The 13,982-nt window shown below is 35.4% G+C and overlaps 1 protein-coding gene across 4 annotated transcripts in view; it reads right to left on the reverse strand.

The window, feature by feature from the left end:
- RC3H1 (ring finger and CCCH-type domains 1) overlaps nt 1–13,982 on the reverse strand; it is a 68,673-nt gene that overhangs the window by 11,786 nt on the left and 42,905 nt on the right. For all 4 annotated transcript variants that reach the window (XM_069546099.1, XM_069546097.1, XM_069546098.1 and 1 more), the window contains exons 8-13: nt 10,160–10,278; nt 8,706–8,818; nt 5,142–5,423; nt 4,585–4,799; nt 2,659–3,029; nt 1,936–2,103 (exon numbers count right to left, since the gene is read on the reverse strand). In XM_069546099.1, coding sequence (XP_069402200.1) covers nt 1,936–2,103; nt 2,659–3,029; nt 4,585–4,799; nt 5,142–5,423; nt 8,706–8,818; nt 10,160–10,278 — 1,268 coding nt within the window. The remainder of the gene's footprint in view (nt 1–1,935; nt 2,104–2,658; nt 3,030–4,584; nt 4,800–5,141; nt 5,424–8,705; nt 8,819–10,159; nt 10,279–13,982) is intronic.

A 13,982-nucleotide genomic window follows, 5' to 3' on the forward strand; every position in this document is an offset into this window, starting at 1 on the left:
CGGCAGCCCACCGGGCTCCCCCATCCCTGGGATTCTTTAGGCAAGAACACTGGAGTGGGTTGCCATTTCCTTTTCCAATGCATGAAAGTGAAAAGTCAAAGTGAAGTTGCTCAGTTGTGTCCGACTCTTAGCGACCCCATGGAGTGCAGCCTACTAGGCTCCTGCGTCCATGGGATTTTCCAGGCAAGAGTAATGGAGTGGGGTGCCATTGACATTAAAAAGATAGTAAGATAATACTCATAATAACTTTTAGCATTGTCTTGAAATTATTGTTTATTACTCTCTAATTTATTCAATAGTTTATTCTAGCAACTCTATTTCAGCGTTTTTCTGCCTTTCACTACTTATATTAGCCTGTCTCTTGTACTTGAATCAATCTTATCATCCTACTGTTTTCCTCGCTATTGAGTTTAACAAAACTTTGACATGTCTCAGTTATAAAAATAGTCTAAAACTAGGAATACAGGGAAACTTTATTAACCTGATAAAGATTATCTAGAAAAAGCTGACAGCAAATATCATAATGGTAAACTGTTAGAAGTTTCATTTGCTCAAAGACCAGAAATAAGAAAACCTATCATCATTTCTCTTTCTAATATTACACTGGAGGATCTAGCTTACATAATAAGAAAAAGAAAATACTTAAGAATAGAAAAGGAGAAAGCAAAATGGTCACCATTCATAGAGAACACAAAAATCCAAAAATAATCCACTAACAAATACTAGAATTAATGGGGAAATCTACCAAAGCTGCTGAACACAAGGATCAAAATTCATAAAAATCTACTTAATTTCTCTGTAATAAGAACAAAGAGAATATGAAACTTCAAAAAGGATTCCATTTAAAACATCTTCAAAAACATTAGTTTTCTAGGAATAAGTTTAATGAAAGATGTGAAAGACACTGAAAACCATACAAGGTAGGACATTATTGAGAGAAATTAAAGAATATTCAAGAAAATGGAGAGTATACCATGTTCTTGGAGACTCACTACTGGAAAGATGTTACTTCTCTCCAAATGGATTTAAAGCAACAATGTCCAGTGAAAAATATAACTGACCCACATATATAACCTAAAATTTTTTAATAGGCACATTAAAAAATAAAAACATAAAATTAATTTTAACATTTAATAATCCAAAATGAAAAGGGAGCTTTTCTGGTAGCTCAGACAGTAAAGAATTTGCCTGTAACACAGGAGACCCAGGTTCAATCCCTGGGAGGGGAAGATCCCCTGGAGAAGAGGTTAAATTGTTAAATAATTTTAATAATACATTTTGTTTAACTTAATAATCCAAAGTAGTATAATTTTAACATGTAATTAATATATATTATTTATAATCATAATTATTATATAGACTATATAAATTAATATAAATGTATTACTGAAATATTTTTGAGGGGGTACTAAATCTTCAAACCCAATATATGTTTTATGCTTATAGCACCAGGGAACTCAGATTAGCCTTATTTTAGGTATCATTATCCACATGTGGCTAGTGGTTAGTATACTGGGTTGTGCAGATCCAGAGATTTGATGTAATCCTAATAAAAACTGCAGCAGATGTTTCTGTGGACATCCACATGCTGATTCTAAAGTATGTTTGGAATTTCCAAGGACAAAGAACAGCAAAGATAAACCTGAAGACCAAAACTGGAAAACATATATGACCACATGAAGACCGTGTGGTGTTGGTAGAAGGACAGAGAAATAGATCAATGAAATTGAAACATAAACAGTCACCTGATTGTGACCAGATTATGATATTATATACAAAAATCAATTCTAGATAGATTACAGATCAAAATGTGAAATAATAAACCTCTCAAAAGAAAACAGAAAAATATCTTCATAATCTTGGGAAGGGTAAAGATTACTTAAACCGCTGATACAGGAAAATTTGATAAATAAGACTAATAAGCCACAGGCTTACCTCCTCCTGATGGAAGGTAGGAGGCAATGTTGGTGAAGGTGCAAAAGGAGGTGGAGAGATAACCTTCCTTTCTTCTAGCTGTGCCATTATTTCCTTTCGTCTTCGATGTAGCTCATCTAGACTAGGATGGGGCTGGGGAGGAGGCGGAAGCCGACTGTACGGAGGCTCCTGAAAGTGAAAAGATGAGTACAAATTGAAAAAGAATTTCAGGACACATTGATTCACTTAGCACATATTTTGAATAACTAGTCTGTATACTCATCTGCTGTGATTCATGGGGTCGCAAAGAGTCGGACACAATTGAGCGACTGAACTGAACTGATACTCATCTTAACATCTGGAAATAGCAAGACTTAATAAAACAAAACAAAACCCCTAAAAGTTCTCAGGACTTCCCAAAGACCTAAATGTAAGTTTCTTTTTCTTGGTCAGAGACCATACTTTCTAAATGAATCTAGAAATGTTAATAAAATCATCTAACATTTTCAAAAACTAAGATGGGTTAGTGGGAGTGGGGCAGTAATTTATTTCCCTTTTAATAGTAAAAAAATAAATAAAACCTAAACCTATGAAGATTATGAAAAGGTGACAAAAGATGCTTTCTTTTAAAAGAATTAACTGATCAAAGCGTTATTACCATGATAAAAGGTTAAACAAAAAAATCACTGTAAGCAACAGTCTAATTAAATCTACATTAATAATAATAAAAAGAACTCAGCATACTCTGTTGTATGAAGGTCTGATCTGAGTTGGGTGTGGAGCCACTGGATAGTAACCTTCCATTTGTTGGTATCTTTCTCTGGGTTCTGGTACATAGGGTGGCACTGCTGCAGGTGGAATCTCAATGGGTATAGGACTTTCTCGGAAAATCTCCTCTCTTGCATAAGACTGAGCAGGGTATACTCGACGGCCATCATAGTGTGGTGGGTACATAGGTGGGTACTGTTGTGGCTGTGTGCCATACTGTGAGTTTACTACACGATCTTGGAGGTATGGCGGATAATGATCCAAGTAGGGAGCACCAGGTTCAGGAGCAGATGGTGGAGGTCGGACAAAACGGGACACACACTGTGGTGGTGGTGGATAGTACATACCTGTACAATACAAAAGAGCAACCAAAAGCAACAATCAGCCAATCTATTTTTCTATGTAAGACTTTTCTTTTTAAAATATTTCAACAGCAAAGAATAAAAAATCCACTCATTTTTTAGATGTTTTCCCCTCTGCGTAGGTATGTAGTCAGGCTAGACTTATGAAAAATATCAAGCAAAAATTCTCCTTCCAAATTATTGAAAACATCAATCTACTCACAGTCTACAACAGTAAACTGGCTCGCTCAATTCTCTGATCATCTTTCTGGTGTGCCTAATATACTGCAAACACTGGAAAGCAAAAAAACTACTTTCCTGAAGCTTAGGTTCCACAAATCTTTCATTTGCTCAAGTTTAGAATGTGAGACTGAGTTAACTGGAAAGAGATATGGCCCTCAAAAGATCCATTCTGCTGGTATAGATAGATAGAGTGGCTAACTGCATAACTCCAGAGTTCTTTTTTTTGGCCATGCTGAAAGGCACGTAGGCTCTAGTTCCCCAACCAGGGACTAACCTGTGCCCCCTGCAGTGGAAACATGGAATCTTAACCACTAGACTGCCAGGGAAGTCTCCTAGAGTTCCTGACCCAACAGTTGTGGCAGTAGCTTCCCAATTTCAAGACATTTACCTCAACTGATGAGCTCCTCTGTTGACAATTAGGACAGAAGCTTCCTATATATATTTTCTTCATTGCTTATTTTTTTTAACATGAATTACATTATGTGAAAACTCATTCTCCATACCTAGTATTACCATTAAAACTGGCTATGTTTTTCTCAAATACCTGCTTCCTATTTTCTCACCACATTAGTCCAGACCTCAAGTCACACCTGGATTAACAATAGTCTTACTCCTCCTTGACTCTAGACTCTCAATTTACAATCCGTTTGTAAATTTTCCTTTCTATTCCCAAAACCTCTATTTAGGGCATTCTTCCAGAGGCTTTTGAGTCCTCAAGTTCTCAATGATCTTCCTTGAGTCTTGCAGTTAATTTCTACCACACTAATATTAACCACCACAACTGAACACCTCATTTCAAACATGTATATAGATATACTCTAACACATATAGTTTTCTATTCTTTCTAATATTGACTCTATACTATAAACTCTTTAGAAGTACGTATTTGCATTTTTTCATGTATATTATAGGACCTAGAAAAAAATATTACGTGACAACCGAAAGGAAAAATTGTACCATGTGTGTTTTATATTCACCATAATATTATATTCTTTTCTCATGCTTGAAGAAAACTTTTGTCAGGAAAATATATACTGCCTCAGCAAATTTCCATTGTCTACCTGAATGACTTATTTCCATAAATATGTAAACACTTTTAATATACAACTGCTTCTAGCAGTTAGGGTAAACTGGTTTTCCTAGCTTTGCTACTTCATTTATTTCATATTACTTAGCTGATCATATAACCTCATTTTTTCCCAAGTATTAAAAAAAAGCATTTATTTATTTTGAGGAGGTTACTGAAAATATGGTCACTCTTACTTGAAATCATTCTTGTAACTCCTAAAAGTGAGTGACATAAATGAAAGATCATTACCCTGCTGATAAGGTGCTGGTTCAAACGGCGGAGCGGCTCCTCGAGGATCCTGGTAATAAACATCAGCCTGCTGTGCTGGATAGAGCTGAGAACCTCGCGCCACCATCTGAAGAGGTTTAGTGACAGGCATAGGGGGCAGCTCTGTTGGTCCTCTTGGAGGTACAGGATGTGGATTAACAGGCAAGGCAGAAATACTCTTAGGGACTGATTCTAGCCTATAGGAGCAAGAGTCTGCATGTCAAGTTTAAGGTCTTGAAAACATTTCTAAATGTATACAAACTGTTACATGTTAAAAAAAAAAAAAAACTGCCAAAATTTGGGAAACGGTTTCTTCTAATAACCATTGTTTTCCACAAATTTTGCAAACTTTGATCTTATGTCACCGATACTGTTCCTTAAAATATCACTGGCACATGAAATAGAAATAAAGAACAACAGAATAGAGCCATCCAGTTAAGGGTTTTCCCCTCCCCTAAACAAAACACTGATTATTCTTTCTTCCTTCTACTTTATGTCAATAAAGAAACTTTAAATAAATGTTAGTAAAAACAACGTACAGGTCAGGAGGGGACCCAGGGGCACTACTGCTCAGGTGATCGATCTTTCCCGGTTTCAGACTGGACTCGTAGCTGGGGTCTGTCCCTCGTGGAATCAGTTGTGTTACTGTATTCCCTGATGATACAATCCCATTTGGCAGAGCAGGGGTTTTTCTGCTAGGCAGATCCACTGCCCCTTCTTCCGGAAGGATAGCTGTTGAAGGCAGGCCCACCTCATTAAGTTGACCCAAAGAGGCACTCAGGGGTCTTCTGGGAACTAGGCGTTTGTTCATTTTACGAAATCTATAGAAAAAGCAAAGGTGCACAACAAAAACCAAAATTGTGGAAGCAAAAATCAAGAAATAAATGTATTTAAGATACAAAAGGAAAAGATACTGAGCATATCACTTTCTAGAAATTCTGTTGAAACACTGGCTCTAGCTATCATCTTGGAAACTTGTGTATATATATGTGTGTGTCTGCATATATATACAGACACACATACACAAACTTTGGAGTAGGGGTTGGGGGCGACCACCCATCAACAGTAACTACTGTTAACAGTTTGGTATATAATACACATTTTTCCACTCTATGCACTAGATTAATATTCTTATGTTTGTAAGATTATTATTTACAGAAATAGTGTTATATATGGCAAAGAGTCAGACACGACTGAGTGATTGAATTGAACTGAACTGATAGCTGCTTAGTAAATTTTTTCCTCTACTTCAAAATCTTAACTATTCCTTTATGTCAGTATACCTAGGTTGCCCCTAATTTTTGCTATTAAAACAATGTGGTAATAGAAAATTATATACATATACTTCACATCTGTGTAAATAACCAAAAGCAGAATTACTAAGTTTAATGTATGCACATTAGAAGTTGTTATAATGTCCAAAGCTATTATAACTCCTACTGATTAAAAGAAAAAAAAAAAGGCTTTTTTTCAATATCTTATTAAATATTGGCTAGTTTCAGTCTCTGACAGTTAAAAAAAAATCAAGTTTTATTTTAATTTGCATTTCTTTAACAGTTAGTGAAACTGAACATAGTTTCACATGTTTGCTGGCCATTTGTGTTTCTTCGGTGAATTGTTTACATGTCTGATCCATGTATTTACTGGTTCTTCTCTTTCTTATAGATTTGTAAGAGCTCATTTTGTGTTACAGGTATCATGTCATTTCACCACCATTTTTCCTTCTTTGTTACATCTGTGGTGTTTGAGCCATTATCTTAATTTTTAACTTTCATTTAATCAAGTTTATTCATTTTCTTTATGCACGCAGGTGTCATTCTTCAAAAATCCTTTCCTGGGCTCCCCTAGCAGTTTAGTGGTAAAGAATCCACCTGCCAGTGCAGGAGACAGGTTTGATCCCTTGTCCAGGAAGATCCCACATGCCACGGGGAAACAAAACCTGGGTGCCACAGCTACTGAGCCTGTGCTCTAGAGCCTCGGAGCTGCAACTACTGAGCCCGTGTCCTGCAACTACTGAAGCCTGAGTGCTCTGGAGCCCATGCTCCGCAAACAAGAGAAGCCACAGCAACGAGAAGCCTGTGCACTGCAACTAGAGTAGACTCCACTCACCATAACTAAAGAAAAGCCCATGCAGCAATCAAGACCCATGCAATCAAAAATAAATAAAAAATCCTTTCCTACATACGATGATGTAACAACAACAAAAATCTCTAAGTACTCTATAGTTTTCTCCTAAATATTTAAATCTCTGAGAAATTTATAATTCATTTTGGTGTAAAGGTTAAGAATCCAGCCCTAATTATTTTTCAAATAGAGTTGTTTCATTATATTTTTTTGATATTGATGTGAAATGCCACTTTTTTTCACATTGCTGAGTTCCTATATGTATCTGGAATTCTTTCTAGATTTTCGACTGTATTTAATTGGTCTATCTATTCCTATGCTAATACCACAGTTTTTGTACTTTAGCTTCATAAAACAGGTTAATATTAATAGTTATTAGTCTAGTCCCCACTGAAGACTTTTTTCCCCAGAATTTCCTGGTTATTGGCATATTTTTTCTTCCAAATGAATGAATCCGTTAGGGCCAAAAAATCATCCTGTAAAGATTCTGAGATTTCACTGAATTTAAGAGAAAATAAAACCTCTATAATGCTAAGTCTCATCCAAGAACATAGTATGCTTCATTTAGTCAACTCTTATAATTCAATTCAATATAGATCCTGGATATTTATTAGATTATTTGGTGTTAAACTTTTTTTGTTGTTAATGCAAAAGGGATTTTAATGTCACCTTATTTTTTAACTGGTTATGTTTCCCTTTTTAGTTTATATGAAAGCAATTCATTTTTTGCTTTCATGTAATTTTTTGATTTGCTGAGTGAGTGAGTGAGTGAAGTCGCTCAGTCGTGTCCGACTCTTTGCGACCCTGTGGAGTGTAGCCCACCAGGCTCCTCAGTCCATGAGACTCTCCAGGCAAGAATACTGGAGTGGGTTGCCATTTCCTTCTCCAGGGGATCTTCCCAACTCAGGGATCGAACCCAGGTCTCCCGCATTGCAGGCAGACGCTTTAACCTCTGAGCCACCAGGGAAGCCCCAGTTCTTGGTTCTTTTGATTCTAGCATTTCTCTTGAATTTTCCCATTTAATGATTTTGGATATTTTATTCTCTTGCTTACATACATTAGCTATAACTTCCAGAATGTTAAATAACACTTTTTACTAGCAGAAAATTCCCCTGACTCTTGTCTGAAACAGGACTGTATCTAATAAACTAATGCCAAGTAAGCATCAGGCTACCATGCTGGCTCTTGATTTGAGATATAATTATCATGTTGGGAAAATATCTATGACATTTTTGTTCTACCAAGGAAACTTGATGGACATCAAATATTATTCAAATGCGTTTTGGTATCTTTGGCTATGATCACATGGTTACAAAACACTTCTTCTCTAACCTACAGTAATTATACTGTGTTACCTTTGCACCTTTGTAATGGTGTCTATTTTAATGAACTGAATTCCAAGTTATAATAGCTGGGATTTAAAAAATATCATGTGAGGTGAATCTGTAGCTTTCTCTAATTGTGCTATCTTTGTCAAATTTAGTGTCAGTGTTACACAGATTTATAAAACAATTAAGAGGTTTTTTTCCTTTCTTTTTACTCTGTGCTGGAGATTTAACATCATTGAAATTATCTGGTCCTTGAAATTTGAAAGAATCTGTAATAATGAGCCTGGCAGTAAATATTTTCTTGACAGACCAAAGGGCAAATTTTTCCACTGGAAATGCAATTTTCAATTAGTTAAGTTCAATCAGTTAAAGCTGATGAAAATTCTGAGACTTTTAATTTCGGGGAGGGGGTAATGAAAATGACTCACTTCTAGATCTAGTTAACCATCAGTAGTTTTCCATTTGTAGGCACAATGTAATGAAAGGTAAGGAAACTGATTTGCTTTTCTTTTTTTAAAGTTTTATATTACTTTCTACACATTTCCTATTCATCAAAGGGAATGCAAATACATTTCTTCCTATTTCTCAATGGCAGCAAATTATTCTCTAACAAATTATTGGAAGGTAGAGTCTGATGACTTTCAAACTTACTTTTCCAGTTCCTCCTGTGAGTGTGCGAATGTACAGCTGGCCCCCCGAGGGCATCCTCCTCTCTGCTTCATGTCTCGACACATGTATGTTTTATATTTGCTATGCTGTGGAGGCTAAGATCAAAATTAAACATTAGCTATTTAAAATAATGTAAATTTTGTGTCGCTATTTAAAGAACTTAATAATCCAGATGAATAACTCAGACTAACTTATACACTTATCTAGACTACTCAGAGCAAAAGTGCTGGAACATTATCCTGTCTGAGGTCTTAGAAGAGTTCAAAAATAAATTACTTAAAAAATGTAGCCCTGATTTTTCTATGTTGATATTAACTGTCAAGCAAGTCACACCACATACATTCTTGATTCAATCTCATGAGGGCTCTATGATCTTCCTTCTAACATTTTACAGTGGACAAGCCCCTGGAGTTTAGGACCTTCAAATACTTAACCTGTCTTTTAATACTTGATTTGGATAGTGTTCAATGTAACTATGCTTACAATTATGTTCCTTTATAACATACTACAAATCTACATGGGAAGAACTTAAAAGTTAATATTATTTTTGTAATAGGGAGTTAAAAAGTAATTTTAACTAAATTTTAACATTAATTTTTCTAAATATCTTAGTCATAAAATAAAGTTCTGATCTTAGATTGGGAAAAGCATATGTATACTATTCGACTTTGCAGGACACTTCTAATATTTCTTACTTTTAAAGAAATTGTTAATATTTATCTGAGCCAGATAAATTAATAACAAAATTTTAACTTCTCAAGCTTACTATGGCAAAATAAAAGATAAAGTGAACCTAACATAAATTCTGAGGGTGAAATGAAATCATCAGGAGTAATATTTTAAATTCCAGCCATAACATAGGCTATTATATTTTACTGCCATATATTCCATTAAAAAATATCTGAGGAAAATTTGGCCCACTGGCATAAGAGACATTATGAATGAAAAATATTTAAATAGGAATACAGAAAAAGCATTTACAGATTACATGAACAGTACTGGAGAAATACAGCATTAGCCCTAAAAAGTAATACTTATAATCAAACAGAAAAGCAATAGTAGCCAGGAAAAGAATAAGTTTATATAACTGGAATAACCTTTAACATGGAATCAAATGCTGCTATATCCAATGTGAAAAGTGACTCTAGCACGACATCATGCCAACAGGGATTACTTAACTTTAATGCCGTCAGGCAAAATTACTAGGCTAATCCAGTAAACTGGCTGCTAACCATTCTAAACTATAAATCTTATTATTTTTGTTACATTTTTCTTGATGTCTAATAGAATAGGGAGTTAAAAATAGATTTTTAATTTTTAGTTTAATTTCTAGTCTTTACAGAGTCTAAAAATATTCTCATCATCTTATTGGGTTAATTTTTATCTGTAAGGATAACCACAGTAGCTTACTTCTAAATTTCAAACACCTCCCTTACCTGCTGTTGATCTGTTCCTTTTTTGCTGTGATTCTGGATATAATCAACCAGCCCATGTACCACTGTACGCACAGCAACCAACCCATTTTCTAGCTGTTCCCAAGTAGGAGGAGGAGCATCTATACAACAAACAAAAAAATTTTTTCAAACTATGTTATTCAAAGTTCTGCCCAGTACTAAATTAGTAAAGGAGTATCAGCACTTCAGTGGAATTAAGCTAAGTTTCATATAGCTATTCATGAAATAGCTTATTCACCTAAACATCATTTTAAAGAAATAAATATATCCTTTTAAAGTAGGGGTTGCAAATAACTAAAATAGCTACAGAGAGTGTGAAGGTAACATACAGGAATGAAATGCGACAGATAATAAACAGCATCTGTCATCAGACCCTTATTGTTGGAAATAACAATAAAGAGTGACAGGCCCGGTGCTCCGTGATGACCTAGAGGGGTGGGGTGGGGTGGGGTGGGGTGGGAGATAGGAAGGAGGTTCAAAACAGAGAGGATATATGTATACTTATGGCTGACTGACGTTGTTGTATGGCAGAAACTCACACAACATTGTAAAGCAATTATTCTCCAATTAAAAAAAAATAACTCACATCAGAATCGAAAAATAGAGTAAAAAATAAATTTCTAAGAGATAAAGTGATTTTTAAAAAAAGGGTGACGGGGACTGTGTTAAAGAGTATGTCTCCCATCTAAGGTTACGGTGACTACTCAACTTTAGCTGACTGTTGTTATGTGAAGATGCAAGGATGACACTTCTAGATACACTTCTGTTTCCCAGGGAAAACTGAAATTTGAGATTTTTATGTAAAAAGTTTTAGTTTTTAAATGTTTGCACCTAAAAAAATGAGTATAGTACAGACCAACACACTTTGGATCAAATGTAATTGTGAACTGCCTATAGTCAAGCCAAATTGTAATGTCTATTTTGAAATTTTGTATAAGTATTGATAAACAGAATGCTTAAAAAGTTTAATAGAAGAGCTATTATATAAAGCAGCTGTGCTATACACACTCTTCATTTAGTAAGTGCTGTGATTTCCTAAAGGAAAAATTAACTACAAAGCTAAATATGAAATGTTCTCTAAAAGAAATATAAAATGAAGCAAGAATGCATATGTATAAATGACTTCCTGTTCGAACACTGAAAAACTTCTGGGCGATGGCATTTGAACTACGCTTTGAAAGACACATGGAACTTCATCAGGAAAAAAGGATAAAGGCACAGAGAAAGTAAAGAGAACAGTAATACACAAAGTATTTTACTGAATACCTACAAAGTTTCAGGTATTATTCAAGTTGCTCAAGAAGCAGTAGATATCAAAACAAAAATCCTTAAATTGTTAAAGGAGAAAAGCCAGACAATAAATAAGATAAATAATCAAAACACAAATTATCTAGAGAACGATGAGTTGAATAAATAGAGCAAAGAAAGGGAGTGCAACAGGTATGTGTAAAATTTTAGACAAGGTTGCCTGTAAAGGGCTCCTTGAGAAGGTTACATTTGATTAGAGACTCAAAAGTAGGGTTTGAGTGTGCCTTGTGGATCTATTATGATATATGGGGAGAAAAATATTCCAAGAAGAGGAAGAATAAGTACAAAAGCCCTAATATGGGAGTATGCCTGACATGTTAATGGAGGTGAAATCTGGAATGAATGAGGTGGGAAAAGAGTACAAGAAGCTGGAGAGAGGTAAAGGAAGACCAGAGCATGTGAGGTCTGGTAAGTCACAGAAAAGACTGGCTTGTATTGAGTGATGGAAACCACTGGAGTTTTTGAGCAAAGGGGTAATAGAATCACTCTGGCTCCTATGTTAAAACTAGACAGACAACAGGAGGCTATTCCATCATCCATGAAGACAGAAGAAGGGAGGTAGTAGACAGGTGATGTTCATAGATCAGATGTACCTTATGAGAGAAAGATGAGTTAATGATATCTCCAAGGTATTTGGCCTGAGGAAATGGAAGAATGCAGTTGTCACTAATGGGAATGATGGGTGGGTGGATGGGTGGAGGATATGGGCTGGAACTCACTTTTAGACAGACTACTCTTATAATTATTAGATTTTCAAGTAGAACTACCGGATAACAGGCAGGCAGATATACAAATGAATCTAAGAAGAAAATCTAGGCTGTAAATACCAAGTTACACAGATTTTAAAACACCATCAACTGTAATATGTATATCATTTTATGCGCTACCAAAATAAAAAAAATCGCTAATTACTACATGTCACTGATTATACAAATGCAGCCCAATTTCAGAAATGCTAAAATCTGAAAAAATGTGAGCCTCAGAACTGATGAAATATAGCAAGTTTGTGAGTCATACAAATAAAATCTAAAGCTGTGAGACTAGATGAGATTATCTAGGGAATGAGTATAAATAGAAAAGAAACATAAGGATTAAATTCTGGAAGCACATCAAAGGTTAGAAAATATGGGGGGGGGAAAAAGTTTAGAGGTTATGGAGAGAAGAAGAAATCAGCAAAAGAGGCTGAGAACGAGGTTTCAATGTAGTAAGAAGAAAACTAGGAGAGTACAGTGGCCTAAAAGTGAAAAGAGTGGTACAAGGAGTAGAGAGTAAACAACTATGTTAAATGCTAACAGGTCAAACACAAAGAGAATCAAGAATTGATATTTGGAATTAGCTGCATGGAAGTCACTTGTGACCTTGAGAAAAGCCACTTTGATTGAGTGGTAGAGATAAATGTCTGATTGGAGTGTGTTCAAGAGAGTGCTATAAAAAGTATAGAACTGGAATTGTAGGTAGATGGCAAATGATGTCAAAAGCGGGTTTTGATGAAAAGAACGATAAAATGTTTGTATGTTGACAGAGCTACTCTATAGAGAAGGAAAACTGATGACATAAGAAACAGAGGCTACTGGAAGGATATACTTGACAAGATGATATTGATACATAAGGAAAGAGGGTGGCCTTGGCTAGAAGGGTTTATCCATTGTCACACAAGGAAGGAGTAGAATATATTGGCTCAGACTGATGTAGACAGACTGGTGACTGATGAAGTAGTGAGCTTATGAAGTGATCTTTTGATTGCTCAGAATGTTCAAAGCACAGCAGTGGGGAAAAAATAAAATCACTGTGTTCTAAAAATAGATCTTAGAATCCCTGGCAGTCCAGTGGTTAGGACTCTGGGCTTCCACTGCAGGGGACCCAGGTTCACTCTCTAGTCAGGAAACTAAGATCCTGAATGCTGTGCAGCATGGCCAAAAAATAAAAAAATAAAAATAGATCTTAACTGATTTGATTAAGCAACTTTGGTAATAAATTTACTACTCTGCAATGTCAGTCAAGTGTTCCAAGCCTTATTCTACAGGCAATGCATGTCACTAAAAGTGTGAGTGTCAAAATCAGAGATGTGATTTATTTTGCAGCAGTAAGCAGATTAGATTAGAACAATCAAAAGAGTAGAGGAGAATGGAAGGCATTTAGTTTCAGGAAAAGGAATGAGGCACTCATTGAGGAAGTATTAATCTATGGGATAGAGACATATTGTGAAAGAACAGACAAATCTTGTCTGACATGGTGTGTAGAGCAAGTGAAAAGAAAAGATATGAGGTAAGACAAAAGACTCAGGTTTTAAGCTTGCATACTTCAGAGAATCAGGTCATTTATTGAGAAAGGGAACACAGGAGGAAAAGCAAGTATCAAGTGAAGATGAGTTTGCTTTGAAACACTGAGCAGAGAGGATGTAGAATCTCAGAAAGCATTTGGGAAAGTAGGTCTGGAGTGATGAACAGATAATAGTGACAGAGGTATTTGGGAGTCTATTATCTGTGAAGGAATAATA

The sequence above is a fragment of the Ovis canadensis genome, chromosome 12, assembly GCF_042477335.2.
Source record: "Ovis canadensis isolate MfBH-ARS-UI-01 breed Bighorn chromosome 12, ARS-UI_OviCan_v2, whole genome shotgun sequence".
Lineage (NCBI taxonomy): Eukaryota > Metazoa > Chordata > Mammalia > Artiodactyla > Bovidae > Ovis > Ovis canadensis.